This window comes from Pholis gunnellus, assembly GCF_910591455.1.
Source record: "Pholis gunnellus genome assembly, chromosome: 18".
Taxonomy (NCBI): domain Eukaryota; kingdom Metazoa; phylum Chordata; class Actinopteri; order Perciformes; family Pholidae; genus Pholis; species Pholis gunnellus.
This window is the reverse complement of record NC_136545.1, coordinates 3,076,626-3,097,520: the sequence shown is the minus strand read 5'-3', so window position 1 is coordinate 3,097,520 and position 20,895 is coordinate 3,076,626. Positions and strand designations below refer to the sequence as shown.

At 40.2% G+C, this 20,895-nt stretch overlaps 2 protein-coding genes across 2 annotated transcripts; both read left to right on the top strand.

Moving 5' to 3' along the window:
- The first annotated feature begins 1,272 nt into the window (after window positions 1-1,272).
- On the top strand, window positions 1,273-3,168 carry LOC306710829 (uncharacterized protein). Its single transcript, XM_079179530.1, has 2 exons — window positions 1,273-2,114; window positions 2,323-3,168. The coding sequence occupies exons 1-2, from the start codon at window positions 1,569-1,571 to the stop codon at window positions 2,476-2,478; spliced, it is 702 nt and encodes a 233-aa protein (XP_079035656.1). The 5' UTR covers window positions 1,273-1,568; the 3' UTR covers window positions 2,479-3,168.
- A 4,895-nt stretch (window positions 3,169-8,063) lies between these two features.
- Window positions 8,064-14,194, top strand: thap1 (THAP domain containing, apoptosis associated protein 1). The gene is made up of 4 exons (XM_079179238.1): window positions 8,064-8,217; window positions 9,991-10,183; window positions 11,272-12,584; window positions 13,672-14,194. Exons 1-3 carry the CDS (start codon window positions 8,147-8,149, stop codon window positions 11,662-11,664), a joined length of 657 nt encoding a protein of 218 aa, XP_079035364.1. The 5' UTR covers window positions 8,064-8,146; the 3' UTR covers window positions 11,665-12,584; window positions 13,672-14,194.
- The last annotated feature ends 6,701 nt before the right edge of the window (window positions 14,195-20,895 follow it).

Here is a 20,895-nt window from a genome sequence, read left to right as displayed (position 1 = left end):
ATCTTTACATTGCAAATTGTTGTTTGCTGCTATATTAATGTACTGAATATCATATATAGAACCTTTAACAGAGTGGGACAAACAAAAAAAGCCATACTGCTGGTCATGCAACAAGGGTCCCAGTAAGCCATGACAATGAGACAGCATATATACTATACTAGAGCACTGGTCAGCCATCATTCATTTTAGTATTTACTAGTGTTGTTACGAGATGTGCCGACGCTTCGAAGCGTGTGTCGAGTAATGGAGGGGGCGTTTCCTCGAAGCGCGTATCGAGGCTTGCTTCATGTAGGGGAGGAGCCAAAAATGATGACGTCCGAAGCCTCGCTACCCCTCGTTATTTTGCCGGGAGGTTTGACAGCAATATAAACCCCTCAGGCTCCATTCAAAATGTGTGTTGTTGGTTGAGAGTTTGGAGAGAGAGATAGTTCGGAGAGTTAGGAGAGTGAGGTGAGAAGGATAGGTGATAAGATGGAGCCAGCTAGGAAGAGGAGGATTTCCCCTGTGTGGGAACACTTTGATTTGATAACTCCTAATAAGGTAAGCTAAATCTAACTCTATTTCAGACTCATTAGGTTTGCTTATCAAGAACGGTATTTTTCACAGTTTCTTATTTTATTTAAAGGTGCGGTGTTTATTGTGCTCCAGGGAGTTGGGGTACAATAACAACACCTCATCCATGCTAAGGCATTACCGTGCCTTGCATGAGAATAAGGAGGAAACTGGAGCTTCACCCAGCCATGCCTGTGATTATACTTTTGGCCACTAGGTGGTGTCGTGTGCACATGAAGCTTCGAGTAATGAACCCTTTCTCGAACCAATTGGCTGAAGTGGTTCGATGCCTCATGAGGCTTCATCTCGCCATCACTAGTATTTACACCTGTGCTTTTCCTAAATGTCAGAATGTCTTTATCAGTGCATTCATTATTAACACATTTGCAATTAGTTAAACACAAACTGTCTGCCACATAGTGAGCCTGGAGCGTTCAGGTCTGGGGGCCTATGGGGCAGTTGATTGCTGTGTAGTTATGTGCTATAGTGGCATTGTCATTCTGTCTTAACAGCAAAGATTGTTTTCAAGTATTTCGTATTGTATGTTTGATTTAAGCTGTTCATATTTTAGTCTGGTTTTATTTTGTCGACTTATTTTTTTTTTTCAATTTCAATATTTGTTCAATACATTTGATCAGTTTGCAGAGACAGTGGCTGTTTTTCACCGCAAGGGGAGCCCTAACAATATGTGCCGTAATTCCTTACAGCGAAGAAGTGAGGGCCACAACAATAACATACAGCTAGCTACACTGAGAAGAAGATCTCTGAAATATCCCGTTTTTAGCTCGTAAATCATATTTTAAAACATTTAGTCAGAACGTTTCCGTGAATAGTCCAAACTACCTAGTTAAATTCAGGCACCATGTTGTGTTGTTGACAGAAATAACATGATTTATTTGTTGTGACGCGTAGGCAATACAAGCTAAGTAGCTGCGTCGTTAGCTCGTTTACACCCAGCGCGCTTCTCTGTTCGGTTTTCTGTTTGATGTCACTGGTCTCTGGTTCCGCGCGCAGACATGGAGAGCTTGTACAAGCGGAAAATGTTCGCGTCCATGCGGAAAACCAAAGTGGACGCAACGAAGAAGCGGCAGATTGGCCTGCCCGCCTCCATCCTGGACGACAGTGACGAAGGCTCATTCACCTCCTCCTCATCCTCCTCCGGATCCCAATCCGACTTCGAGAGCTCCCAGGGGGAGGACACCGAGCAGGAGGATCGGGGCCGGAGCGATTCCAGGTCGACTTCTAGCGACGACAGCTGTTCCGTGACCCGCAGAAAGCGCTCGTTTTTGGGAGGCGACAACAGCTCCTCGTCCTCCAGTCCCGGGAAGGAGGACACAGCTAATGAGGAGGAGGGGGACAGGAGCCAGACAAAGAGGATGGTGCAGCCAAAAAAGCGAAGCAGGCTGCAGCGGCAGGACGAGTCGGACTCGGACCAAGTGGAGGAGAAGCGTAGAGAAGAGGCAGAGAAGGAGAAGAGGAGGCAGAGACACAGCAAGCTGCTGGCGCTGTCACGGAGGATGAAGGCCCGGGTCCCGAGCCGAAGGAGGAGCCGCCTGAAGCAGGTACACTCTTAGACCCCCATCACACACACAACTATAGACTTTAGACCTAAATGTACACTGCATTGATTTAACGATCGAAACCACCTAAACTGTCAATTTAAGTTATTTAGTTATTATTCTGTTTGATTGTCTGAAAACAACTCCTCTCTGCAGCACCTTTTAGCAGCCAACTATCAAATCAAAACTGAAATGTGTTTGTATTTTACAGGGTGGGGGCAATGAGGAGTTCAAAGAAGATGAGGATGAGGCTGGTGGTGATGAAGATGTAGGCGGCAACAATAAACAGGCTGATGAAGCAGGCGGGGTGGAGGACAAGGGCACGGAGGCGGTGATAGAAGAGGAGCAGCAGAAGGGGAAGAAGTAGACCCGTGACGAAGAACAGAGAGTTTGATTGTGAAGAGCTTAATACTTAAACCATGTGAAATTGACTCATAACTGTTAGATTGTATTGTCCTACAGCATTTACAATGGAAAACAAAGACTAAGAACTGGAGTTACAAGGTCATATTGTGTTGCCATAGAAGCAAAACATTGGTGAGATGCAACAAAAAGATGTGCAGATGATTTAGACCGGCTCGTTGATCTTTTATCACGTGTGTTTTGTGAAGGAGGCTGACCCTGAAATGGGACACAGCTTTAGAGCGATTCTGAGAAAAGTGGCTCATGGATATGTGACTCCTGGTTCACTGTCATATGATCATTCTTAGTGGTCTACCCTTGCTGAACTACTGACGTATATCATGTCAAGTCAGTTTTATTTATACATCTCAAAGCTAAATATCCCTGTTATCGATCTTAGATCGATGTCATGACACACATGTTACACCGGCAGGTGAGCATGGACGGTAACGGTACATATGACGGTATTTTAGTTGAATGGGTAGAGCACTGGTATAGCAACTGCATGGCATAATTACCACAATCCCCAAAGTCAATGTAAACCTACGACGATTCTAAATGTTATCTTTTTACTTTGCTATTGTCATCCATAGTGGCTATTTGCAGAAAACACGTAATTCAAATGAATAGAAAATAAATTATATTTTTATTTAAATACTTGCTTTGATTAATAAAAACTCTTGGCATTAGAAGTTATAATCATGTATTATACACTGCTTAGAGCTAGTGTTAGGAAGTTAAACGGGTCATAATTCCCTCTTTCATTTCTATTTTATATGACTGAAAATATTTCCTTCAAGCTGTGTTAATTCAAGTTTCATCCCAAAACCTACATTTTACAAGATAACATTGAACACATATTAGCGTTATGATATATCTTCACCAAATGTAATTTTTACTGAGTACGAATCAGATCCGACTATGTTAGTTGTTCCAAATGTTTTAATGTTGTTCCTACACGACTTATGTTGGACTTGCAGTTGCGACACATTTTAAACTTGATGTCGATGTAAAACTGTGGCGGAGCCAAAAATCTGAAGTAAGAAGATCTGAGCTGAAAATGAGCCCTAAGCTCTTGTTTAGTATAGACAACATTTATGTCATAAGAAAAAGTCATACCAGTGTAATTTCTATACCTTTTCTATGAATGCAAAACCATGAAAGTCTTAACCTGATTATTTACATGTTCTAGTGTTTTTGACAATAAGAAGTAGCAGTGTTGTCAGCGATTTGACCATTTATGTTAGCTATGCTAGCAAATATCCATAGTTCTAAATTTGTTCTGAAATGAATTTTTTTTAAATTAAGAGGTTTTATCTCTCAGGGGACATCTGGCACATGCCGTGTGACAAAGTCATTTTAACTCACCACTTCCTGGCCTTTTTCGGATATTTCAACATCATAGCATGGTTTTCAAGACCAAAGGAACAACAAAATAAGCTGTTTTGTCGTGGCTGAAAGCTCCTCAAACAGCTAGTAAGTAGACCTATTATTTTGTCACACTACTATTCCTAAGGCAAAGAATTAGCTATCTCAAACAAAAAAAGCATGTTACTTGGGCTGCTGGCTGGCTGTGGGACGAGACTCTCGCCTGGCTGTAATATCGGTACATATGCAGAGGACACTGAGCTGAAGAAGGGTTCCTTAATTGTTACAAAGACAAAAGCATAAGAAACATCCAATGAGAAAGCTTTAAGTTCTTGTTTAATACAGCCTGTTCAAAGCGGGACTAATGCGCCTTTACTCTGCCTTGCTGTTCTGTATTAATGGTATAAAGACGGAATGGGGGTATTGAGTTTTTCCGCCACTAAGCCGGCAGCAGAGATAGTCACTAAGCCAAATTGACTTCTGTATAAAGGTGACAGCCGGCATGGTGGTACTACACCCACACACTAGACCGGCGCTGTTGTGCATCTCGTCACGCCTCTTTTGCTCCTTAAATCACACACCAGGGCATAAGCTTTGGCTGTAACATGGCGTGCCAGGGCATTTAGGATAAACAATATGATTTTCAACACCGTCATGAATACAGACACGTTGCTTTCTATGATGCTCAATTGATGTGGTGTATTGTAGTGCACAGCACACGTCACCACACTGTAATAAAAATGTGGTTCAACTTAAAATCGTAAGTTCAATTGCTGCCTTAAACTTTCAAGTAAAGTCAAATTGGATTTACAATTTGTTTCAACTCATGATTTTGAGTTTACTTTAGCTTTGGATTGCTCTCTGTAAGTTCACATGACTGTATAGTACATGTTTATTCAACTTAGCAATGCAAGTTCAAAATATGTAAACTTATTATCATGCATTCGGTTCACTTGACCAAATAAGTGATTTCAACTTGGCAATGCAAGTTCAAAATATGTATCTTGTAATTATAGTTATAAGAAAACACCATGTCTTGCAAAACAATCTCATTTATTTTCTTGCATTAAAATTGTTTATACATTAAAAAAATCAACATGCAGATCTCCAGCTTCCATACTGTAGTTAAACAGAATATTCACTAAACGTTCTGCCTCATCAGAGAATAACCTTAAAGTCACTGTATATTTAAACATTAACATACAAATCTCCAAGACCCAGCAAACAAATCAGTGTCCAAGTTATAGGATTTAGTGGTATCTACTGGTGAGCAATGAAGTGAATAACCCTCCACTCACTCGTCCCTTTCCAAGCATGTTGGAGAACTACAGTGGCCTCAGGTAACGTAACATAACGTGTTTGGTTTGTCCATTCTGGCCTTTAGAAACATGGCAGACTCCATGAAGAACACCCGCTCCTTACTTAGATTTAAACGGCTCATTAAAAGTTATCGAAAACACAACATTCTTATTTTCAGGTTATTATATATTAAAGAAAACATACTTTATATATGATATTATATTCCAATTTCTGGAATAAAAGTGTGTGTATTCTAGTGAGTGTGTTGAAGTGAGACTGCGCTGAATGTGCTAACTGTATGAAAAAACAACAATGAGCACAATTTCAACAGGAAGAACTGACAAATATTTAGCAAATCTTGAGTCCTTTTCTTTCTGTCTTTTACAATTTGTACCTCAGGAGTTTGTTTCTCAATCCGTGTACTCTTGCAGAGGCTTGGTCTGGTTTGATCTTCATCACCACTCGCTGGAGAAACTCGAAGGAATACTTCATGGCTTGTGGATACTCAAGATTCACACAGTATATAATGCATGGCAAAGCTGCATCTTTGAAGTTATGAAGCAAAATTGTCTCCTCGACCACAACTGCGACGTTGAAGACCTTGCGTAGAACTGCAAGAAGCAGCTCTGGATTATAAAGAATAAAGCCAATGTGGCTGAGGTGGCGACCTTCAATAAACAGCAACTGGAATTTTTTTTTTTTTTTGCTGGCAGAAAAAAGCTAAATAAAAATAAACTAATAATAATCATTTTTTTCCGCCAGCAACATTTTTTTTAAATCTTTTTTTCGGGGGTGGATTTTTTTCTTTTTTTTTTTGCTGCGGAAATGGCTTCCATGGTGTTGAGGTGCAGTCATATAGATTGGAAAAAAGACCTCCCTAATCATAACCTCTAAGCTTTGACAGCTGCAAATAAGCTGCCAGCTGGCAAGAAACTGAGTTGTAAAGAACATTTTTTATGTCCAGATTTCAGCCTGCAGCTGTTCAAACTGAACCTATAGTTGGTTTGCCTTATGGCCTTTAATGCTTTTTGCTCAACCACTGGACTAGATTTGACAAAATAGTGAGGATAAACACGTCATAGTCTTTTGTTGCTATATAAAGCTCATCCGACCAACCTGCCCTGTTGAAAACACCTCTTTTATTAATACATTTCTTTTTTCTTAACAACAAATTTTGTGTTGGAAATGATCACATCTTAACTTCCGTAGTACTATATTTCCCATGAATTGGCCTGCTCTAGCTGTAAGATATTGCTCATTAATGTTTATGTGTATTAATGTAGCACCAAATCGCAACAGAATTGATCTAATGACACTTCTTTTCAAAACAGGTCTAAACTGCATCCCCTGCTCGGTCTCCTTACAGAGACCGAGCAGGGGATGAGCAACTTTCCTGTGGTACCAGTGGAATCTGTAGAAAACACGCAACAAATATTTTTCTCGCACAAATATTAATTTCCAAACAACTCCAAACACAACATTGAGCATCTGTTTTGTTGTAGTTCACAATACTGTGCAAAAAACTAACAAGATTATTTAAAGTTGTTTTGGTAAACCAAGAATTTACAAAACACATCTTTTAAATATGCAGAGTATTATTCCTCTTTAGCCATAAAAACAAATCCAACTATATAGTACAAACAAAACGAGGAATTCATATTTATTGTGAAATGTTACACATTTGTTTATTTATAAGGAATCCTATTGTAAATATCTGAACACATTCTCTTGATAAATATGCTGCTATAAACTAAGATGTTTCAATGTTTCTATATCAGACTTGCAGAAAGAGCAGACTGTGATATATTAATTGGAAGGATACATTTCAGATAGAAGTACTTTGAATTTAAGCATTATGGGGTATATATAGTGTAACTGTCATATTGCAATGTTTTTTTGTACAAAATCCATTAAATTACTGCCGAGGTACACACATTTTCTGAAAGAATTTCTTAGTATACTCTATGTATTACATTTTTGGTCCATAACATGAATCATTGTAATGATCAGGTGGAATATCATTATTTCAATAATCTCTAATCAAATTAGATAGCAAATAAAAGATAAGACCCAAGCATCCTTAGAAAAGTGGTAATTGTGAGATTATGAATGTTTTTCTACTTCTAGTGTACGGTAGCGTATTGCATTCACAAAAGAAAACAAATTATACACCTTATCTCATGAGTTGCCATCTCATCATTTCAAAAGAAAATATCTCATAATTATGTCAAAAGATCTCGTAATTATGAGAAGGATTTTGGCCACTCTACACTACAAAAGAATTAAGATATGCCTTTCCCAATATAACTTCAACAAAATTATGCCTGAGCACATTTTTCCATAATAAGTGTTGTAGAACAACGAGTAGATAATTGCTGTATGAAGTGATTTTAGTGTAGTTACACTGCACTGCATGCCATTGAAGTTATTGAATATGTTTGCTGTTTGTCTTTTCAGTTGTACACCTTCACACAGTCTGCTGCACACAGTACACAATACATGTGTGCAGCAGACCAATTACTAGATCGTTGTCTACGGTTGCAAAAAGGTATCGTTTGTGTTTTAATATTGTTTTGCTGACGAGTTATTGATCCGGGAAGTCTGAATCTGTGAATATCTATCCAACTTTACCGAAAAAGGCTACCTTGACCCTTAACTTTGTCATAATTACGAAATACTGATCTCATATTTTTTAAGTTTTTTTCTTTTTATTACGAGACAGTAACTCATAATTACTAAGGTGTCTAACTTTTGTTTTCATAAGTGAGTGCTAGTGTGATATTACAGGAAGATATGGGAGCGAATTCTGCCCAATCAGATCCGAAAACAGTTCGCGTCACCCAATCTCCGCCGCCATGATTCTTAATGGCAGTGAGTGAAGGCTGTGTGAAGGGTGAAGAGCTATACATCCACGTCGAGGAGGAGCAACATCGGAGCTTTGTGGAGTAAAGGTCCGGGCAGCCGCCATGGTTCAGACGTGCTCAGCATACGGCTGTAAGAACCGCTACCATAAAGACAAAGACATTTCATTCCACAAGTAAGTTCGCAAACAATGCATGTGTGCTAGCTGGGTCCGTGTACGTTTTGATAGTCTGTTTTTAGTCGAAAATACAGAAATACCATGGTTGTCTCGTTTTTCGTTTTAAACCAAAAACGGAAATGCGCCGTCGTATTTCCGTTTTTGGTTCTGAATCCAAAAACGAAAAAACGAGAGAACCAAAGTCAAATAACGAGCCGAATTTGGTTTTTTCAAATCCCTTTTTAGTTGTTTCCTTTAAAACGAGATGCAGAGCACAACAGGTAACCCGAAAACAAGAATATTTCAAAATAAAAGTGAAGGCATTAAAATGACCGTATGCAAGAAATGCTTATATAGTCTGTGATGCAAGCATATACCAGAGGAAGATTAGAAGAAAATACATATAAATATATAATCCTGGGCCGATGGGACTAATAAAGGATTATCTTATTTTATCTTATATTATCTTATTCATTTATCCATAACCTCCTGGTCCATATATGGTCGACAACTAATCATTCTCAATGTATTGGTTAAAGCAGTTTACATAGTCTTATCTTTTCGGACAGACTTGTTCTTTTAAGTTAACACTTTCTTGCAGCTCCCCTATGAAGGTTTCTGTCTGGCTTTTATTGGACAGGATGTTCCTCTAACCGTTACTATAGTTGTAGTTTCTGCATTTACAACCTGTTTCCTATTCTGACATAGAAGCACATATGATTACATAATGATAACTGGTTCCCAACTCAATTCCAGTCTGAGGGTCTGGAGGGTCCAACATTATATCTTCTTATCTTGACCTTTGACCTCTTCTGTTTAACTACTCAAATCAGGATTTAAGTGTGACAATTAAATCAATGAGGTAGGTTAATTAGGCTTAATGTTCAATAAGAATAAACCAAACATATTTATTTTTTCAAATGTCATTATTTATTGCCTCATAATCAACACATGCTCACTCTTCCATGTAGGTATGTTTAGTTCTTTAAATGACACACATATAACATGTAAATACATGATGTATGCAACTAATGTAAATTAACCATAAAAATCAAATATCAGATGAAATAATCAGCATTAAATACATCTGTATCAATAACCTAGATAATTAATGAAGGCACAGATAAATATGTATAATGATATGGTTTAAATACACGTTTACTGCCATCTAGTGGTAGAAAGGTGAACACTTACTTTGCGTGTCCTTACAGGCGACACTCTGCGTTCACTGAATCAACAGCACAACACAATGGAAACACAACTATCAGTGCCAACAGCAACATTTCTGTGAACATATAAATGACTTTGATTAAATTATATTACGAACTGTATTGCATCAAACAATGCACCGATTAATGGAAAAGTTGATCCCGTGTACATGGATAAATATTAAATCGCATGTAGTCAACTAATGTTGCTAACACACTCCCATCGGTCCAGATTTATTCATTTATTTCTTGCATACGGTCGTTCTAGTGCCTTTACTTTCATTTTGAAATCTTCGCGCGTGTGTGTGTGTGTGTGTGTGTGTGTGTGTGTATAATGTATAATGTATATGAGGGGTTCAATTTCCTGTTCCCAGCAGAATGAGCAGAGTTCTGTGACTAGATGTGCTCTGGCAGGGCCATGCTATAGCTAACAATTTTGACAGATAGTTAACTTCTTGAATAACTTAAATGATAATCAGACTAGGAACTGATTAATAACCCCTCTGGTGGTAGTGATACGATAAATGCTACAGAAGGAACAAATCTTGAGGTAATCAAAGAGATATGTTTCTCATTTTGACAGGTTTCCTCTGGCACGCCCAGATGTTAGTGCTAAATGGGTGGCGGCGATGAGGAGGAACAACTTTAAGCCAACAAAGTACAGTAACATCTGCTCGCAGCACTTCACCAAAGACTGCTTCAAGAGAGAGTGCAACAACCGAGTGCTGAAGGAGAACGCTGTGCCGTCGCTCTTCACCTTCAACCTCAACATCAAGGTGAAGCAACTGAGCACATTTCCATTCCAGTCCACACTCATTTGATTTGGACCAGGTGAAATATTATACACAGAAATGTAAACTTTTAGTTCTGGAGCATCTTTATGAGTTAAAAATGTATCTATTTCTAACTTGTTTACAAGGTGGAGATTGACTCATTAAATTAAAACAGGCTGCACCACATTAGCTGGCTCTTAAGTAGAGATAAGTTATTTCTAACTAAATAAGGATAAGTATATTTATTGTCATCGTAATAATCCTTTTGAAGGATCTGCCCTGGATATAATAAGAGGGCAAGGATCCTGGGCCAGTTGTACCTTCTCAACCGGGGAGTTGTTGTCAATGAGTGTGCAGAAAGTGTTCATCTGGTATATTCAGACTCTCTGGACACTAGTGGCTCTCTGTAGCTCATGCCTGGATTTTCTCTACTCATTTAAATTGTAAGTGTCAGTTTTTGCTTTAAGTTTGGTATGAACTACCCTGTTAACCCAGGAGGGCCCTCACATATAGTAGAATAAATAGCTGTGGATGCGACAGGGTCCAAAATTGTGTTTGAAGAAGATTACTTGATTTAATGTATTCTATGGAAAAACTAGGTACATCTTAGTAGGAATGATATTTTTATCATTGATTTGAATGGAATAACAATAGGCTATGCAAAGCATATATGCAAATACAGAGGACGTCAGTGTTTACTTACACTGTACACTTAACCTTCATACACACACACGTGTGTATATATATATATATATATATATATATATATATATAATCAGGTAGACTCTACTATAGCTTTACATGGCAATTAGTTGTTTTCTGCTATATTTATAGGCTGACTATCAAATTTAGCACCTTTCGGCGTCATCCCAGTCTTAGAAAGCTCCAGTTGTCAGGGTTTCCACTCCTGTTCTGTTTCAAAATAAGAGCATGCTGTCATCAAAGATAGAACTCTTAAGAAAAAAGAACAAATATATCCATCAGTTGTGGATGAGAGTCAGCCAGACAATTAGATTTGTTTAACTTCATGTTATCCTCTTGATTTGTTAAGAAAGCAGCATCAGAACTTCTGTATGCTTATTGTCTGACAGGCGGAGTCCCTGGAGAATCCCTTCCCCTCAGAAATCCACTTCCCTCTGTCTCTGCCTCTGACCTCTGACCCGGTGGTAGAGGAGGAGGAGCCAGGGAGTAGCCTGCCCGAAATCCGGTGCGACACAGTGGCAGTCTCCTGCGACCACAACTACACGGCGGAGGATTCTGCTCGGCAGAAGAAGCGCATGGAGCAGCTGGAGGAGCAGTTGGGGAGTCTGAGGAAGAAGCTGAAGACGACGCAGCAGAAGTGTCGGCGGCAGGAGAGAGAGCTAAAGAGACTGAAGGCGGCATGTGAGACGCCAAGGACCGGTCGCGAGCTGCCAGCAGCTCTCAGAGAAGGATATGTGATTTTACCGAAACACGTCTACTACACACTCAAAGACATTAAGTAACAGAGATACGAGAGAGGAGTGTGGTCAAACTGAGCAGCAGATACAAAATCTGCTGTAGGTTCAATCTCACATGTCTCAGCAGCAGCAGCAGCAGCAGCCAGGCGGACTGTTGAAGAGCTGCTGAGCAAGGCAGCAAAGCCCCGAGCTGAGAGCTGAAGGGCTACCTTGTTCGGGAATACAAATGCATGATGTGGAAAACTTGAATCTGATTTGATACAACAAACTCCTTGCGTATTTTTTTTTTTCTTCTTCTGTTTGGGCTGTGGTGAAATGACTTTAATTAATCTCGCTTTAAAGAAGACCTATTATGCATATTCTTATTTAATAATGAGTTAATTTATAACGTTACAATGTCTGATGTTCATATTAAATGTGCCCAAAGCGTCAAATAATGAGGTCAAAGTATTTCCTGTGAGCAAAAACACTGTTTCCAACAATGTTTTTTTACTTTGGTCAGTTCGTGCCAGATTTCTTTATATGGTCATCTATTCCAGGCAAAGCGCTCCTGTGAAGTACAGGGAGGCGCCCAACTCATAGTTCACGCCACTTCTCAGAGGACTCTTTTGTCAACGCACCCCGGTATGTAGCCAGATTTTCAGCTAAGCATATGCTAACAGACGGTTCGATCTATAAAGGGCCCTGTTGACGAGTCAGCGCAAACTAAGTAAAACTATCTGAAATGTTTCTCTTGTATTGATGATCGGACTAAATGGCTTATGAACACAGTTTTGGAGAGACAGCGAGATCCTCCTTATGGCACTGGCACCTCAGTGGCACCTCAGTGGCACCTCAGTGGCAAGTGTCAGTGAGGTGCCACAACTGTGGGAGGCGAGCGGCACTAGTTCGGCACCCGTCAAGAAGCTGCCGAGCTGAGCGGGCGGAGCCACATTTCCTGAGAACACCCATTGTTGTTACGACAGGTCAGCTGCCATAAATCAGTTTTATGATTTTTTTTTTTGGAGGAGTTGGTGTCGTGAGTCCAGTGTGACAACTGCAAGACATGTTTCCCACCATTAGTGTGGGCTGGGACATGGTGCAGAATGATGATTATGATTTTCAATGTTATTTGTGTCCGGATATATATATATATATATATATACTACCGTTCAAAAGTTTGGGGTCACTTAGAAATGTCCTTATTTCTCAAAGAAAAGCACTGTTTCTTTCAATGAAGATAACATTACATTAATCAGGAATACTCTATACATTGTTAATGTGGTTAATGACTATTCTAGGTGGAAACGTCTGGTTTTTAATGAAATATCTACATAGGTGTATAGAGGCCCATTTCTAGCAACTATCACTCCAGTGTTCTAATGGCCTTCGAAGACTAATTGATGATTAGAAAACCCTTGTGCAAATATGTTAGCACAGCTGAAAACAGTTCTGCTGGTGAGAGAAGCTATAAAACTGGCCTTCCTTTGAGCTAGTTGAGTATCTGGAGCATCACATTTGTGGGTTGGATTATACTCTCAACATGGCCAGAAAAAGAGAACTTTCATGTGAAACTCGCCGTCTATTCTTGTTGTTAGAAATGAAGCTATTCCATGCAAGAAATTGCGAAAAAACTAACGAAATTGTCTGGGTGACCCCAAAACCCCCCCAAACTTTTGAACGGTAGTGTATATATATATATATATATATATATATACATATATATATATATATATATATATATATATAATCATTTTTATTTAATTTGAATTGTTTACATTTTGTCTTATTGTTAAAGATGTGTGTGTTTTTTTTTTTAAATGGTTTAAATTTAAATATTTAAAAAATGCATCAGTGCTCAGCTGGGAATCAGCTTGATTACAGCTTTATTACAATAATGTTTTTCAATATCTAGTGTATATTTTCTTATTGGCTTTGTCTCAAATTGCTTTATTATTGCTTTATTTATTACTTTTCCTGTTCTTATACTGTTGAAAATGTTTTTCTAGAAAAACAAGGATTTCTTTTGGATAAATCTTATCTAATCTTATAATATATCTTTATATTTTTTAGAGATTCTTCTGATGAAGGAACATCCACCAGTACAGCAGAGGTACCATGTGGGGATGGAGTCGGATCCGAGGCGAAGCAGTAGAGGTGCTGATGCTGCGGGTGATGCCCCTCGTAGCCGGTCACCAATTCGTCAAGAGGCCTGGAAAACGGTGGCAGACCCTGACATTGCCAACCCTCACACACCCAGATTCATCCCCCAAGAGGAAACAGTGCACTCTCTGCCATAAAAGCACACCCTGGATGTGTGAGGAGTGCACGGTTGGGCTCTGTCTTCAGGGACTACCACTGCAGCTAAAAACCGCACAGACATGGACACACATCACAGCCTGTAGCACGGACACTGAAAGCTCTGTTTGAGAAGACGTATAATAGGTTGAGTTTCATTTTTGTAATCTCAAAAGTTCTGTTCATGTACATTTACAATTGTTTATGAAGAGAAACCTGATGAAATTCAAATCTGTTTATTTACTTTTTTGTTATTACATACTGTTTTAAGCATTTATAACATATAATGACAAATACTTACCAGATTTTGAAAGTTACATTTCTCCTGAAAAAAGGAGCAAAATACTGTGATAATTATAGTATTAAAAGGGTGGGACCTACATACACACTGAATGGAAGGTGCAAGGTGAGCAGATTAAAAGAGTTTGAGAAAAATCACATTAAAATATGGTTTACAATTTACGACAATTAATTAACTAGAATCAGAAATATGCTTATTAATTTAAATAGACTTATGTATTCTCTCAAATAACTGCATTGAAAGTGACATCCTACTTCCTGTGGTGGGCTCATACAGGATGTCTTAAGCTTAGTTTATACTCGGCATCGTGAAGCTGGCGCGAGGAACTCGTAAACATAAGTAGTTATGATCACAAAGATTTAGTCTTGTTTCTGTCACTGTTGTCATTTCAAATCGGCTTAATTTAAATGGTAACACGTACTGATACTGCTTTTAGACACATCCAGGACTTTTTCTGCTAATCAGCTAAAACCAGAGTGGTGATTCTTTGTTAACAGAGACACTGATCACATTCATCTGTGCAGGTGGATGGACTGTGAGGACTATGACTATGAGAGAAACAAATGAAAGGAAATCCAAGAGAACATAAAACGTAGTGAAGAGTATTTTTTATCCAGTGTCTCATTGAGTCTAAATCAAGAGGCTGACTGTATGTACTTATCTTTTTTCTTCATTGTTAAACAAATTATTTTGTTTGTTTGGATTCAACTCAGTAAAGTAATGCAACTTCTTCTTGTGAGGAAAAGACATAGGAGTGATATTTCTGGCCAGCAGGTGGTGGTACAGAGCTGTATGTCAGAAAACAGTGGGTTTGTACCAGTAATCGCTCTCTTATTGAAGCCCATTTCCGCCAGCCAAATAAAACCATGACACTGACCAGATGTTTCCAGTTGCTGATCAATGAATGTCGCCACCTCGGTTGTATTCTTTCTACTCCAGAGCTGCTTCTTGCTTAAAATCCTTTCGAGGGTGTGTTTGCTGAGTACATTTCCACGTGAAACAGCAAGCAATTTAAGTATTTCATCTGTAGTAAAGCCACGTTTAAAGTAGTCTTCAATGTACTCACAATCCGTTTATATGTCAAATGTAGAGTAACCTATGAAGAGCTGCTTCTATGACTGTTGTGTTAAAGTAGCTCATAATTTCGACTTTCTATCTCATTTTTCTCTTTTGCTGGCATGAATGGGCTTCCATACTCTCTTGATTACTGATCACACAAAGTGCACATGGTGAGTTGAAAGTGTGCCCCCCTTATTATAGAATACACTTACCCACATTAGGTATCCACATGGCTGTGAATACCGCCTCAAAGTGCACTTTGAATGAGTGAATTAGAACTTGAGTTGGTGGTAGGTGTTGTATGTTTTGTCTTGGTGGAATTTTATGTTGTTGCGTGCAATTGTGATACTTTTTTTATTTACTGTTATTCAGAGTTCCCCAACCATTTGGCCAGTGTTGAATGCCTGAAGGTGAAAGAAAAAAAAATAGACAAAAGAATTATGAAATTAATAGAATAATTAGTCATTTTGTGTACCTATTTCATGTATCACTTTGTGACCTTTGAAATTCATCGCGGTAATCTTTGATGGAGAGCCATGATGTGGTGTTGATTATATTGTAACTCTTATATGATATATATGATATATATGATAGTTTTAACAAAATTTGACTTCTGCATTTAACCCATCCCATTGGGAGCAGTGGGCTGCTGAGAAGCGCCCAGGGAGCAGTCAGGTTCAGGGACACTTTGGCGGACATGTAGCAGTCAAGGATCGAACCTCCGAACTTGCGGTTACCGGACAACCCGCTCTACTCATTGAGCCACGACCACCCCTAGTTCAAAGCAAGGTAACAGCTAATGGGAATCTTAATAGATAATTAACGAATACATTTTCTCAGCCCCATTCCTGTTCCCTGGAGGATGAACACTTTAGATTTGAATGACCCCATGACTTCTCCACTAGTGCCAGCCTCGGGACAAACTTACCATCTTTAGCTCCACTACTGGTAAGACTCTAAAAGTATCATCAGGATGTTGTTCCGACCGTTTTTCATTCCCCACACCCTCCCCGAGGCGTAGCATCAAGGTCGTCCTGTCCGAACTGTTATGGTCCTCAGGCTGCAGTCTGACTGCTCTGATTAAACAACACCTGGCTGACCTACTGCTGCTACCACCAGCAACCAAAGTAATGTTTTACAAACAATATTCACATGGAGAAAAGAAAATACAGCTGTATATGTGTGTTTTTTTTACATACATTTAGATGTGAATCAATCATGCTTATGTTTCATAAATATACATATATATATATGTATATTTAACTCAAAGAATAGCTTTTATTACATTTACATTTACATTTAAATTTCTACTTTTCTATTCTATTTCTAGAGGGCAAATATTGGATTTTGGGGTAATGTTTGTAAAGTGAGACATGTAGTCCTGGGTTTGTAAACGTACTGTTTACAAACAGTACGTTTCTTTACTTAACGTTCGTTAAGCTTATTACAGCTTAATGAATAGCTGGAATAAGGTCATATTATATCTGTATCTCAACATATGGATATAAAATTACTTAATTGATTTAATGAAACCTTTGAAAAAAACTTGATTGCTATTTGCATGCTGCTGCTTTCCAAAAACAATTTTACTCCTTTACTCCTTTTTAAAATGGAAAGATCTTGGCTCATGTTTTTCCTTTTTTCAAATATTTTCTTAAATAAACTGAAATTGCCATATGTGCATACCTATACGGGTATATGTCAAATACATACTATGAGTGTATGGTTAAATGGTGCACATGAATATTATATTAGATATTGGATTCAAATATATCCAGGTTATTTTTCAATGTTAATGTTTAATGTGTGTTCATACTATCAGACAGTAACGTGTTTAAAACCACTAAATGCCACTTAAGATTACATTTAAGAGGGAAATGAGGGTCTCAGATGTTAAAGATGAACAGTGTGAGTCTCTTCTTCTTTCAGATCATTTTCTTCTGTTCAGACTCTGCTCTTGTGAATTTGCTGCTGATGAATATGTTCATCCTCTGACCCAGATAGAAACTACACAGCTTTAGTTTTTATTCTCTTCAGTCTGGAATCACAGCATTCAGCCTGGAGCCATGAGCCAAGGATTTGAAGTAAATTGAGGTTAGCGGGACAAACAGGATGATAATGATGATGGTATATAAATGTAAACACTGCCATAATTCTGAAACCTGCCTTGCAGCGTTTATCAGATCTATAATAATATCTAATCTCTCCTCAATTCCTCAAAAACACTGAAAAATGCCTCAGGGAGGAAACAGAGCCAGGGAGAAGAGAAGGGAGAAGCGCGTGGCAACAAGCCTAACTGAGTAGAGAGCTGTTCCAGAGAGAAGAAAAAGACCAGAGGAAGGAGATGGTGAATGGAACATTGATGATGCTGCAGATGTGCTGCTGAGCAAAGCAGCTGCCTGAGGATAACAAAACCAGATGTCAAAGAATAGAACGATAATAAAGAATAGGACTATCTAGCTTTCTGTCTATCTCTCTACTTGTAAATGTTGTAAATAAAGTGTATAGTAGCTTGTCGGTGTTAGAGTGTCAGTATGTAGATCTACACATAGAGGATTTTAGCCTTAGTTTATACTCGCCGTATTGAAGCTGCGCCGGCCAGATAATGACTAATCACGGCTGGCGCAATTGGTCGGGGTGCTTGGACATGCACATAAGTCGTGCACCTCTGAATTGCGCTGTGCACGTGACTGTCATCAATAGTTTACTGATAAAAGCACTATACACTTCTAGGGATTCTACAAAGAAGACCAATTCGCTTTTAAATGCTTTAGGTAAAAATCTTAAAAATCTTTGAGTATATATTTTGCCAGTCAAATCAAATTGCTTACAGGAGATGCAACCTTTTTTCCTAAAAATGCTTGTAATACTTAACTTCTGTCTTTACAGGGCTTGTACAAAGACAATAATGTAGACCATGAATATGAGATATGAGTTTACAGATAATTACATTCCCTCCTCGGCATGGAGGAGGTTAGTTTATTGCTTTTTGCCAGTTACACCTACAGTCTATGGGCATATCTATGATTTACACTGGTTGTCTTTTTGATTCTACACAGTTCATTTTGTTTGTACGCCCTCTGGCATTTCGGAGAATAATGCAGCGCACAGCTGCTCTGTTCATACTCGGAGCTTGCACGCCGTCTGGGGAGGCTCGCGCTATGGCGCCAAGGGAGAGTATAAACAAAGCTTATATACTTTTGTGTGTGTTTGCAGTTCACCAGCACATGCTGGTTGGCTTGTTAAACGCCACAATGGACTTGACCAAGCTAACAAGGAAACATGGCATTAAGATCGCGCCAGGTTTCTCTTGTTTGGTGGAGGACTGCAGCCTGGCTGTGGTATCCTCTGTTCATATGAACAATGCTGTGGTTATATTTGTAGATAGTGTTGACAAGGCAAACACGGTGGTGGTAAAGGAGATCGTTGTGAACGATACGTTCGTACCCGTTCTGCCTCTCGCCGCACCGGTGGGAAAGTCACTCTGCCAAATGTTCCTCCGTTTGTCAGAGACGAGACACTGACCAGAGAGCTGTCTAGACATGGGAAAATAGTGTCTTGAATTAGGAAAGCGTCCTCTCGCTGTAAGTCTCCTCTTCTAAAACATGTAGTGTCTCACAGAAGACAGCTCCACATGATCCTTGACAACAGGAACGAGGAGCTCAACTTGGTATTTCATCCCTTAATTTCTTCATCCCTACCCTACATCCCTCTACCTCGACCCCTACCCTACATCCCTTCATCTCTGCATCCCTACTTCATCCCTCTACCTCAACCCCTACCCTACATCCCTCTACCTCAACCCCTACACCACATCCCTTCATCTCTTCATCCCTACCCCACATCCCATCATCCCTCTACCCCCGACCCTATATCTATTCATCCCTCGACCCTTTCCGCTTCTTAATCTAACAATCATTCCATTATGCAATAAACCTCTCGAAACTCATACTGTATTAGCGTGGTCCTTATTAGTGTAAGGAAGAAGAAATGAGGAGGGTTTATAGAAAGGAGGTTAGGCGATCGATGGGGGACCGTTGGTGTCCAGTGGCTGGCAAGAACAGGGGGAATGGAGACTGTAGGTGGGGGCTATCTCTTCAGAAGCTCTGGCGGTGCAGAGTCCCCAAAAGATAGCTCCATAAAGACAGATACCGATGGGCGTTTCTGGTGTAATTCGGCTTGGAATGAAGTTATGAGAGGTACGCGGAGGAAGACCACTGACCAAGTATCTTGAGGATGTCGTCGAAAATTCCTTTGCTTGAAGCGGTGGAGGCGGCGCTGAGTAAACTCGGTGGGTATTCTGGATCGGGCTAAGATATGGCGAAAGTGGTGGTGAGCCCGAGACTGCAGGGATCTTGCGGGTGAGTTCGGCTGGCCGAACTAGAGCTTAAGTAGTCGCAGATGAGTTCGTACTGACTTGAGTATGAGTCTGGTCGGGAAAGGTAGATGGGTTGAGGTGGACCGTATTGGTTGGTCTTGCGTCATTTGAGGTGATAGACGACTTTGTCGGGAGGATGGACGTGGTGTCTGATGCGTTGGCATGTCGGGACGGATGGAGTTCAAGGCGGTGAACTCAGAGCAGCGAAAGAAGCCAGCAGAGAATGTGGATTTAATGCCTTGTCCATGAAGGGGGACAGATAACCTTAGCAGGGCGTGAGGATGCCGCAGGTGATGAGGTCCAAAGTGAGGGGCAGCCGTTTAGGCATAATTTGGCTTTACGTACCTTCGAGTAGCATGGTTATGTGCGAGTGGGTAGAGGCTGGGTACGGAGCCCCTGAGGACGGGTATGTGTAGAAGTTAATTCCGCTTCTGTAAACCTGTACGGTGGGGGTTTGACCTTAAGGAGGGAAATGGATATGTGACTGAAGCTCGTGGGGGTAAGGATGTCGAGTGACGGGAATGGAAGGCTGAAGGACGCACGAAAGCTTCGAAGCAGTTCCGTCCGGTGAGGTATGATGAGTGCTTGGGGGGCGACGTCGAGGACGCCATCTGCGCTATTTTCTGAGTAGATGGCAATGGTCTTTATTGGACCATTCATGCCCCAAAATGGCTACGATGACTAGGGGACACGTTTCGTAGATTGTGGAAGAAGGCATGGGGGATGAGAATTCAAGCGGCCAAGGACCGATTGTCACTGTAGAGGCCATCAAAGCTGATGGAGGGTACGTGGCGTGATCGATTCTTATGTACTTCATGGCGTAGTCCAGGCTGGGAATTAGGTGGAGCCTGGCGATGTCTGCGGTGGGGAGTGGCTGTTTGAGTGCAGCGGCCGAGCTTGGGTAGCAATTCCCAGGAGAAGTGGGGATTGGGTGTGGATGGCTCGATAATTGGGTGAGGTCCATGTTGTTAACGGTGATTGATGCCTGTGTTGTATTGAACAGAAAGGCAGAAGCGAGGGAAGAGGAAAAAATGCTGGGATGAAAGGATGCATGTGCGTGGGTTGGAAGTGCAGATTGGAAAAAAGAGACTGCAGGGTGATATATCTCTGATGCAGAGAGAGTAAGGAGGGGGTGCGATACAAATTGGCCCTCTGGAGGGGCTGGTGTGAGTGACTGGACTTGTCTGGCCGTGTTGTGCGTTGTGACGTCAGCGCCTGATGCTGGTGGCTCAGCGATCGAGGGAGGTGCAGTGCCGAGCGT